Source organism: Cebus imitator, unplaced genomic scaffold (assembly GCF_001604975.1).
Source record: "Cebus imitator isolate Cc_AM_T3 unplaced genomic scaffold, Cebus_imitator-1.0 Scaffold427, whole genome shotgun sequence".
NCBI classification, from domain to species: Eukaryota; Metazoa; Chordata; class Mammalia; order Primates; family Cebidae; genus Cebus; species Cebus imitator.
Window position 1 is genome coordinate 774623 of NW_016107742.1, and position 10505 is coordinate 785127.

At 51.4% G+C, this 10505-nt stretch overlaps 1 protein-coding gene across 2 annotated transcripts in view; it reads left to right on the plus strand.

Annotated features, from left to right (window-relative positions):
* Positions 1-8740: 8740 nt before the first annotated feature.
* RHBG (Rh family B glycoprotein) overlaps positions 8741-10505 on the plus strand; it is an 18272-nt gene continuing 16507 nt past the window's right edge. For both annotated transcript variants that reach the window (XM_017510009.2, XM_037731889.1), the window contains exon 1: positions 8741-9000. In XM_017510009.2, the coding sequence (XP_017365498.1) occupies positions 8814-9000 (187 nt within the window). In that variant the 5' untranslated portion in view covers positions 8741-8813. The remainder of the gene's footprint in view (positions 9001-10505) is intronic.

The window sequence follows — 10505 nt, forward strand, 5'->3', positions numbered from 1 at the left end:
TCCAGCCTGGGTAACAAGAGCGAAACTCAGTCTCAAAAAAAGGAAATTATTATGATTTGTAGTAGAGACAAAGACTCATGCCCAAGCTAACCTTGAACTCCTGGGCGGCCCAAGTGATCCTCCCACCTTGGCCTCCCCAGGTGTTGTCAGCCATTGTGCCTGGGCCAAAAGCACTTTTTGGCTATGTTCCACATGATGGCAAAAAACACAGCCACCAGTGCACTACACTATATTTTTCATTCTAATGTTTTTCTTTTTTGCATCTGATTTAATTCAGGACTAGCTGTATTTCCCTTAGTCCATTAGCTAATTGCTAAAATAATCTTCCATCATGGAAAAACGAAAAAAAAATATTTGGCTCCTCATTCCCTTCCATCTGCTGCCCCGTTTCTCCATTCCCCTTAGAGCAGAACTCCTCATAAGAGGTGACTGAGCTCAGTGTTTCCCCTTCTCTCCTCCCATTCTGTCTCCAGCCCACTTCCATGAGGCTTTTTTACCACCAGCGCACAGCATCCAGACCCTGTGCCTCATAGAATCCAGTGGGCCGTCCTGGGCCCTCGCTCTGAGTCACTGACCATCCCCTTCTTGAAATCCTTGTCTCATGTGGGCTTCCAACACCCTCTCCTGGTTTACCTCCACCCTCACCGGCTGCGCCTTCTCAGTCTCCTTTCCTGGGCCCTCCTCTCTTCCTGATCTCTACATGTTGGGATCCCCTCTTTGCCTGTCCCTCTCTCTCTACTTGCTTTCAACCTGCTGTCACCCAGTCTCATGACTAAATGCCAGCTCCACACTGACGACACCCACATTTCCTTTTTTTTGAGGCAGAGTCTCACTCTGTCACCCAGGCTGGAGTGCAGTGGCACGATCTCGGCTCACTGCAACCTCCGCCTCCCAGATTTAAGCCATTCTCCTGTCTCAGACCCCCTAGTACCTGGGATTACAGGCACCCGCCACCGTGCCTGGCTAATTTTTGTATTTTTAGTCAAGATGGGGTTTCACCATGTTGGCCAGGCTGGTCTCAAACTCCTGACCTCAGGTGATCCACCTGCCTCAGCCTCCCAAAGTGCTGGGATTACAGATGTGAGCCACCACACCCAGCTGCCTGACTAATTTTTTCAAAAAGTTTTGTAGAGACCAGGTTTTGCCCTGTTGCTCAGTCTGGTGTCGAATTCCTGGGCTCAAGCAATCCCCCTGTGTCAGCCTACCAAATTGCTGGGATTACAAACATGAGCCACTGTGCCTGGCCTCATTTTTTTAACTTTTAAAAACTTTTTATATATTTTTTTGAGACAGGGTCTTGCTCTGCCACCCAGGCTGGAGTGTAGTAGTGTGATCATGGCGCACTGCAGCCTTGACCTTCCAGGCTTGGGTGATTCTCCCACCTTAACCTCCCGAGTAGCTGGGGCCACTGACGTGTGCCACTATGCCTGGCTATTTTACATTTTTTGTAGAGACGGAGTTTCCCTATGTTGTCCAGGCTGGTGTGGGAATCCTGGGATTTTTTTTTTTCTTTTTTTTGAGATGGAGTTGCACTCTTGTTGCTCAGGCTGGAGAGCAATGGCGCCATCTTGGCTCACTGCAACCTCCACCTCCCGGGTTCAAGCGATTCTCCTGCCTCAGCCTCCTGAGTAGCGGGGATTACAGTCATGGCCACTACACCTGGCTAATTTTGTATTTTTAGGAGAGATGGGATTTCTCCGTGTTGGTCAGGCTGGTCTCAAACTCTCAACCTCAGGTGATCAACCCGCCTCAGCCTCCCAAAGTGTTGAGATTACAGGCGTGAGCCACCGCGCGCGGTGAACTTCTGGGTGTAAGACATCCTCCCTCCTTGGCTTCCTAAAGCTCTGGGATTACAGGCATGAGCCACTGCACCTGGCAATGTTTTTAAACTTTTTGACTCTTTTGGTTTTTTTTGAGACAGAGTTTCACTCTTGTTACCCAGGCTGGAGTGCACTGGCACGATCTCGGCTCACTGCAACCTCCGCCTCCTGGGTTCAAGCAATTCTCCTGCCTCAGCCTCCTGAGTAGCTGGTACTACAGGTGTGTGCCACCATGCCCAGCTAATTTTTGGGCTTTCACCATGTTGACCAGGATGGTCTCGATCTCTTGGCTTCGTGATCCACCCTCCTTGGCCTCCCAACGTGCTGGGATTACAGGCGTGAGCCACTGCGTCCAGCCCACTTTTATAATAACACTTAGTTTAAAACACAAACACATTGTATAGCTGCACAGATTTTTTTTCTTTGTATCCTCATTCTATGCTTTTTTCTACTTTTTTTAAATTTTAAAAACTTTTTGTTAAAAACAAAGACATAAACACATACATTAGCCAAGGTCTGCGCAGAAGTCAGGATTGTCAATTTCACTGCCTTCCACCTCCACGTCTTTTTATTTTATTTTGAGATGGAGTTTTGCTCTTGTTGCGCGGGCTGGAGTGCAATGGTGTGATCTTGGCTCACTGCAACCTCTACCTGCTGGGTTCAAGTGATTCTCCTGCCTCAGCCTCCTGAGTAGTTGGGATTACAGCACTTGCCACCATGCCTGACTGAATTTTGTATTTTTAGTAGAGATGGGGTTTCACCATGTTGGCCAGGCTGCCACCTGCACGTCTTGTCCCACTGGAAGGTCTTCAGGGATGGTAACACACGTGGAGCTCTCATCTCTTGTGATAACAGTGCCTCCTCTGGATACCTCCTGGAGGACCTGCCTGAACCTATGTTACAGTTAACCTTTTTTTAATAAGTAGAAGAAACATACTCGAAGAGAATGATAAGAAGTACAGTAGAGTAAATGCCAGGTGTAGGAATTTTTCAGCTTCATTACAATCCTATGGGACCACTGTCATATATAATAGTTTCTTGTTGGACAAAATATCGTTATACAGTGCATGACTGTACCGTAGGCTGTGGGGCTTAAACAACAGAAATTTATTTTCTCATAGTTCTGGAGGCTGGAAGTCCAAGATCGGAGTGCCTGCATGGTCAGCCAGGATGACTGTGCTGAGAGCCTCTTCCTAGCGTGTAGACAGCCACCTTCTTGCTGTGTCCTCACATGGCAGAGAGAGACAGAGATGGAGAATGAGGTGGGGCGGAGAGGGAGGGAGGGAGCGTGAGTGTGCACAAGCTCTCTGGTGTCTCTTCTTTTAAGAGCACTAAACTGGGCACAGTGGCTCACACCTGTAATCTGAGCACTTTGGGAGGCTGAGGCAGGCAGATCGCCTGAGGTCCAGAGTTCGAGACCAGCCTGACCAACGTGGAGAAATCCCATCTCTACTAAAAATACAAAAAATTGGCCGGGTGTGGTGACACATGCCTGTAATCCTAGCTACTTGGAAGGCTGAGGCAGGAGAATCGCTTGAACCTGGGAGGCAGAGGCTGGGGTGAGCTGAGATTGCACTGCAGCCTGGGCAAAAAGAGTAGGGGGCTAAAAAAAAAAGCACTAATCCCCCTCCCCAAAAAAAAGAAAAAAAGAAAAAGGGGAGGGAGGGAGGAAAAAAAAAAAAGCATTAATCCTATCACGAGGGCCACCCTTGGGACCTCTTCTAGATCTAATCACCTCCCAAAGGCCCCATCTCCAAATACCATCACAATGGGGTTAGAGCTTCAACATGAACTTTGGAGAGACACAGTCTGGTCCACAACACTCCTTTCTCTCTCACCTTTATACCTAGTCCTTCAATAAATCCAACAGGATTTACCACTTACCTTCCAAAAATTCAGAACCTGACTACTTCTCTTCGCCACTGTTACCATGACTATCCACTCTTGCCTGGGTTATTGCAGTGACCTCTTTTTTGTTTGTTTGTTTGAGACAGAGGTTCACTCTTGTTGCCCAGGCTGGAGTGCAATGTGATCTCGGCTCACTGCCACCTCTGCCACCCAAGTTCAGGCAATTCTCCTGCCTCAGCCTCTCGAGTAGCTGGGACTACAGGCTTGCGCCACCACGCCTGGCTAATTTTGTATTTTTAGTAGAGACGGGGTTTCTCCATGTTGGTCAGGCTGGTCTTGAACTCCTGACCTCAAGTGATCTGCCCACCTTGGCCTCCCAAAGTGCTGGGATTACAGGCGTGAGCCACGGCACCCAGCAGGGCCTCAGTGGCCTCTTGACTGGTCACCTGCTTCCACTGGCTCCTACAGTCCATGCTTCCCAGGCAGCCAGGACTTGAACATAACAAATCAGATCATATGACTCCTCTGTTCTTGACCCCTCAGCTGCTCCCCACAGTCCTCACTGTGAAGTCCCTGCTTCTCGCTGTGCCCTGGGTGCACTGGCCCTGCTGCCCCTTCTCCCCACATGGCCCTTGAGCTGCTTCTGTGCCAGCCACAAGCTGCTCAGAGCCAACAGCTCCTGCCAGACCTCGAGGACTCATCTCCTCATCTCCATCCTGTCTCCTCCTACCCTGCTGTGCCAGGCCCTGCGTGGAGATGATGTATAGCAGGGGTTATATCTTGTTCCCTTGGATGCGCAGAGCCTAGCACAGTGCCTGGCACACAGTAGGAGCTCACTCGACACGTTTGTTGAATGAAGGAAGGCTGTACCTTCTTCCAAATCTCTGTTCAAGAGTTGTTATGGACTGGGCAATAATTGCAGCACTTGAGGAGGCCAAGATGGGAGGATCGTTTGAGCTCGTGAGTTTGAGACCAGCTTGGGCAACGTGGAAAAACCCCATCTCTACAAAAATATACAAAAATTAGCCCAGCAGGGTAGCTCGTGCCTGTAGTCCTAGCTACTCACTTGGGAGGCTGAAAGTGAGAAGATCACTTGAGCCTAGGAGGTTGAGGCTGCAGTAAGCCAAGCTGTGATCATACCACTGCACTCTGGTCTGGGTGACAGAGTGACACCCAGGCTCAAAAAAAAAAAAAAGTTGCTGCTGGTCTGATGATCCTTCCTGAATGTGCCTGTCCTAGACCTCAGCCCCTGCTGCCACCTTCCTCCAGTCAATGACAGGAGACTGCCTGCCCGCTCCATCTGTTCCTGTCCTCAGAGACACCATGCACCCCGTAGTGTATTGGAGTCAGCCACCCATTTGCCCTTCCTGCTCAGCCAACCAGAACAATAATAATCAGCACATCTGTTGAATGCTTACAACAATGCCAGTGATCTGTATCAATTATTTGGAATCCTTATACTTCCACAAAAGAACTATTATTACTCCTACAGATAAGAAAAATGAGACTTAAAGAGGGCTCAATTACTTGCTCAGCGTCATACAGTAAAGATGTGATGGTTGGATGGACGGATGAATGAATGAACAGGAGTCTTTCCTATTGCCTTGCTATTTTTTTCTTTTCCACCATAAACACCGGGGGTGGCTCCATGGAACTAAAGGAGCCAAATGGCTTTGGGGATTCCTGAGCCGAGGGAGCAGGAGGTTGGGAGTTGACACTGGTAGAGGTTAGCTCTGAGCAGCCCCAAGTTACTCAGTAACCGCAGATACTTGGTCCCCAGGGACAAACTGGCCAAGCTGGGCCAGCGCAGGCAGCAGACACCGGTTCCCCTTGGCCACCCTTCTGGCGCTCAGCTGGTCCCGGCTGGAAACTGGAGATGGAAGGTCAAAGAAGGGAAAGATCTCAGACCAGGCAGATTGAGAGCTGATGGCAGAGTCAGGGGCTTCTCAGAGGAGGCCTGGAGTGGAAGGAGGAGTGAGAGATGAAGCCCCTCACTACTCCATCAAGAGCTACCAGGGCCAGAGAAGGCAGGGAGAGGACGAAGGACCTTGGTATCACTTCACAATACAAAAGGAAACCATGGACTAGGCCTCTCCATTCTCTCTCCATAGCAACAGAGGAGAGAGAATCAGAGACCTAGAGGAATTAAGAGACTAAGGGCAACAACAGGTGACAAAGAGATGAGGGAGGCTGGAATCAGGGAGGCAGTTCACAGCAGACGCTGGGAAGGTCCAGCCTGCTCCTGGTTTTCCCTGGTTCTGCAGCTGTTGAAGGCTCTTCCCATCCCAGGCCTGACTAGTCCCTGCTTGGGCAGCCCTGAGCAACCCCCGACCCCCAAACAGGACTCAGGCAGAGTCTTGGGGCAGGAGGCTGGACCTGGGTAGAGCCTCCAGATACCGAATCATTATCCAGAGGATATTGACCTGATATCCTGCCTTGCCCCAGGAAAGGCTAGAAAACAAGCTTCCTGCTGAGCAAGTAAGGACAGAGAGTCTTTCTGGGACAGAGGCCACTGAGGGCCAGAAAGCCTGCCTGGCCAGCCGGGAGCAGTGCTACGGAGTCTGCCACCCAGAGTCTGACCCCTGGCTGGCACCTGAGTAAGGGAAACTGGACACCTAGAACCCAACTGTCCTCTAGAGTCCACTCTGCACCAGAGGCTGGAGCCTTTGAGGGGAGGCAGGGAGAGGTGAGCTGGGGAAGGGGAAGCAGGAAAGAAAAGGAAGAGGTTAGGGACTCTACTGTTGACCACATCCCTGCCCATTCCTGAGAAGGAGCCCTACCCTGCATCTGTTCTGGGGAGTGGCTGGCCCCTGGAGACCTAGGCCATACTCATGGGAGTGGCAGGTTTTCCTTTGGGCTGGGGTTTGGGACACCATTGCACACACCCTTGAGCTCCTTCCACACAACGGCTCCCCCATACAGGCGGGCCTGGGATGGGCGGCAGCGTAGACAGAGAGCCTCCCCTCCCACTAGCCGGTCAGGTGTCAGAACCAATAGTGCCAGGGTTCCACACCTGTTTAGAGCCCTTCAGTGGCCCAGCACACACTGATCTATAGAGGCCCTGTGCCTTAGCCTGGCCTTCAAGGGCTTCCTGACACCGCCCCCACCCTCCAGCAGCCTCAGTTCCTGAACACTCTGGATACTTACTCTGCCAAGCTCTGTGTTGGCCCCACTTCTTTTTTTCGGGGGGGACAGAGTTTCGCTCCTGTTGCCCAGGCTGGAGTGCAATGGCGTGATCTTGACTCAGTGCCACCTCCACCTCCCAGGTTCAAGTGACTCTCCTGCCTCAGCCTTCCGAGCAGCTGGGATTACAGGCATGTGCCACCACGCCCAGCTAATTTTTTTTTTTTTTTTTTTTTTTTTTTTTTTTACTTTTAGAAGAGACGGAGGTTTCTCCATGTTGGTCAGGCTGGTCTTGAACTCCTGACCTCAGGTGATCCTCCCACCTTGGCCTCCCAAAGTGCTGAGATTACAGGTGTGAGCCACTGTGCTCGGCCAGTCCCACTTCCCGTAATGTCTCCTCTTCTTTCCTCACTTGCCCAATTCATAGGTTGTCCTTCCAGATCACCTTCACACATTCATTACTTTCTCAAGAAGCAATTCTCCATCTCAGTCTCCTCCCTCACCCCTACCCCTGGGGCCTCTGCAGCCCCTCCTCCTGGATCCCTCTAGTTTCTGTTCTTGACCGGGTTGTGCGCTTATCCCACTGGTAATCAAATTTCCTCCTAAGTGTCTGTCTCCACACCAGACAGTGGTTCCTGGAGGGAGGGGCTATCTGGTTTATCTCTAAAGCCTGCCTCACAGTAAGGGTTCAGTAAATGTGTCTCCTTCATGTCTGTCCACCAGGTTCCCCAGTGGATGCCAGTCTTGCTTTTGTAATAAGGAACTCTGGACTTGGAACTGAGAAGCCCTCCCTGCATCCAGCCTCCCTCCGCTCCAGCTGCAGAGGCAGCCCAGGCCCTCTCACATCCACACTGGGCATGCAGGGAACCTGTGTGTCAGCGTGGCCCCTGCCCAGCCTACTTCTCTGTGGTGTGGTATAGATTGGGGGTGGGAAGGGGAGGAGGCTTGGAACGGTCTAAATGACTCCACTGCAGAGGCCCAGACGAGCCTGGTTAATCATCAGTGCCTGGAGAGCACTGTTTATCTCTGTTCTCCATCTCTGCTATTCAGTAAGGAAAAGAAAGATTGAGTAACCCCCAACCCTCTCTTGTGTTAACCCTAGAGGGGCCAGACCAGGGTTTTTTTTTTTTTTTTTTTTTTTTTTTTAATAAAAAAAAAAATTGTTTTTTTTTTTTTTTTGAGAGGGAGTTTTGCTCTGTTGCCCAGTCTGCAGTACACTGGCACTATCTCAGCTCACTGCAACCTCCTCCACCTTCCGGGTTCAAGCGATTCTCCTGCCCCAGCCTCCCAAGTAGCTGAGATTACAGGCGCACGCCACCACCCCCAGCTAACTTTTTTTTTTTCTGAGATGGAGTTTTGCTCTTGTCTCCCAGGCTGGAGTACAATGGCACATCTCACATCACCGAAACATCTGCCTCCCAGGTTCAAGTGATTCTCCTGCCTCAGCCTCCCTAGTAGCTGGGATTACAAGCATGCGCCACCACGACCGGCTAATTTTGTATTTTTTTTAGTAGAGACGGGGTTTATCCATATTGGTGAGGCTGGTCTAAAACTCCTGACCTCAGGTGATCTGCCCGCCCCGGCCTCCCAAAGTGCTGGGATTACAGGCGTGAGCCACCACAGCCAGCCCAGACCAGGGTCTTTAAGGGCCACTTATTCTTTGGGAGACACTCTAAAGTAACATCATGTATGAGGATGCGGGTTCTCTCACACCCAGATCTCACAGCTGTGCCCTAGCAGGGCAGAACACAGGGCGCCTTTCCAGGGTCCCTTCCAAGGACCTGGCACAGGAACAATGCCAGGGTCAGTGCCAGGATTGTGCGACTCCCTTCCTCCAAATCCTGGCCCCACCTCGGGCCAAGGGTCCAGGACCCCCGACGCCCCGCTTCTGTCCCCCGGGGCCCTGGGCCTGCGGCAGGTGAGGGCGGGGCCTCCGTGGGCGGGGCTCCGCGAAACCTGCTCGGTCGCTGGGGATTGCTTGCCAGAGCCTGCGGGCGCCAGCGGAGATCGCAGCCCACAGCCATGGCGGGGTCTCCCAGCCGCTCCGCGAGCCGGCGACTGCAGCTGCCCCTGCTGTGCCTCTTCCTCCAGGGAGCCACCGCTGTCCTCTTTGCTGTCTTCGTCCGCTACAACCACGAAACCGACGCTTCCGTCTGGCACCGGGGCAACCACAGTAATGCGGACAGTGAATTTTACTTTCGCTACCCAAGTGAGTGCGGGGTTAGGGCGCGCGGGAAGCGAAGACCCCAAGCTTTGCAAAGACCCTCCGGTGTCTTGGGAGGGAGCATTTGGGTGCCCGCATCTAGCTGGGCAGCCCTCTGGCTCTGAGGTGGAGGGGCTCTGGGTTTAAAATCGCACCCTTTCACTAGTGCCTGCTATGATCCAGCGTACCGTGTTGGTATATACGCATTATCTCACTTAGTCTATGAGATAGACAAAGGTGGGGAAACTGAGGCTTGATGAAGTGGCTGATTCAGAGTCACACAGTCACAAGTGGGAGAGTTAGGATTCGAAGCCAGATCTAGAGCCCCAGCTTTAGCCATCTCCCAGTTGGCCTAATTGGGTTTTGCTGGGCTTTCCCAGACTTTCCCAGGGACTGCCTTTTCTAGGGGCTCCACCCTGAGCATGGGAAAGAGAATCCTGCTGAGCAGGGAAGGTAGGAGTGGGGGTGCGAGAGGCCATAATGGCAAGTGTTAGGTATGAATCGCCCACATATGTAGGCAGCCAAGACCAGGTAGGATCAGGAATTTCTTTCCCAGTCCCTCAAAGCTGATCCTTTCAGAGACAAAGAGAAATGAGGCAACCGGCCAGTCACAGTGGCTCACACCTGTAATCCCAGCATTTTGGGAGGCTGAGGTGGGTGGATCACCTGAGGTCAGGAATTCGAGACCAGCCTGGCCAACATGGTGAAACCCCATCTGTACTAAAAACACAAAAATTACCCAGGCGTGGTGGTGGGCAACTGTAATCCCAGCTACTTGGGAGGCTGAGGCAGGAAAATCACTTGAACCCGGGAAGTGGAGGTTGCAGTGAGCCAAGATCGCACCACTGCACTCCAGCCTGGGTAACGACAGAGTGAGACTCCATTTCAAAAAAAAAAAAGGAAAGAAAAAGAAAGAAAATGAGGGACCCTGTACCTGCTAATCATGGAGCAGCAGCCCCCAGACCTGGGAGGAAGCATGGCAGGTTCATTAGCCCATTTCACAGAGGGGGAAGCTGAGTCTCAGAGGGATTGTGAGTTGTTCACGATCACCCATCATGTGAGTGACAGAGCTAGAACTAGAACTTAGGCATCCTAAGCTTTTTGCCTCACAAGTCACCTGCCTGCTGACAAGTTTCAACAGAGAGAGAGAGAGAGAGACAGAGAGAGTTAACCTCCCACACCCACCCTCAGCCCCATGGGAACAGAGCCCCACCTTCAAAGTTGGGGCCCCTGCCTTGTAATTCAGGCCCTAGGCAGCTGGGACCAAGAGCACCAGATCTCCCAGAATTTATCACAAATGCTTGGGCAGGTATCTCCAAGCCTCAGTTTTCCCCATCTGAGCAAGGGGGAAAAGGATGCCTCAGTTTGAAGGAGATACATTCAAACAAGTCCTGAGTATGAAAATCTCCTATGAAAAATTTCAAGCTGTTCTTACCTTTTCTTTTCTTTCCTTCTTTCTTTCTTTTTCCTTTTCTTTCTTTCTTTTCTTTCTTTCTTTTCTTTCTTTCTTT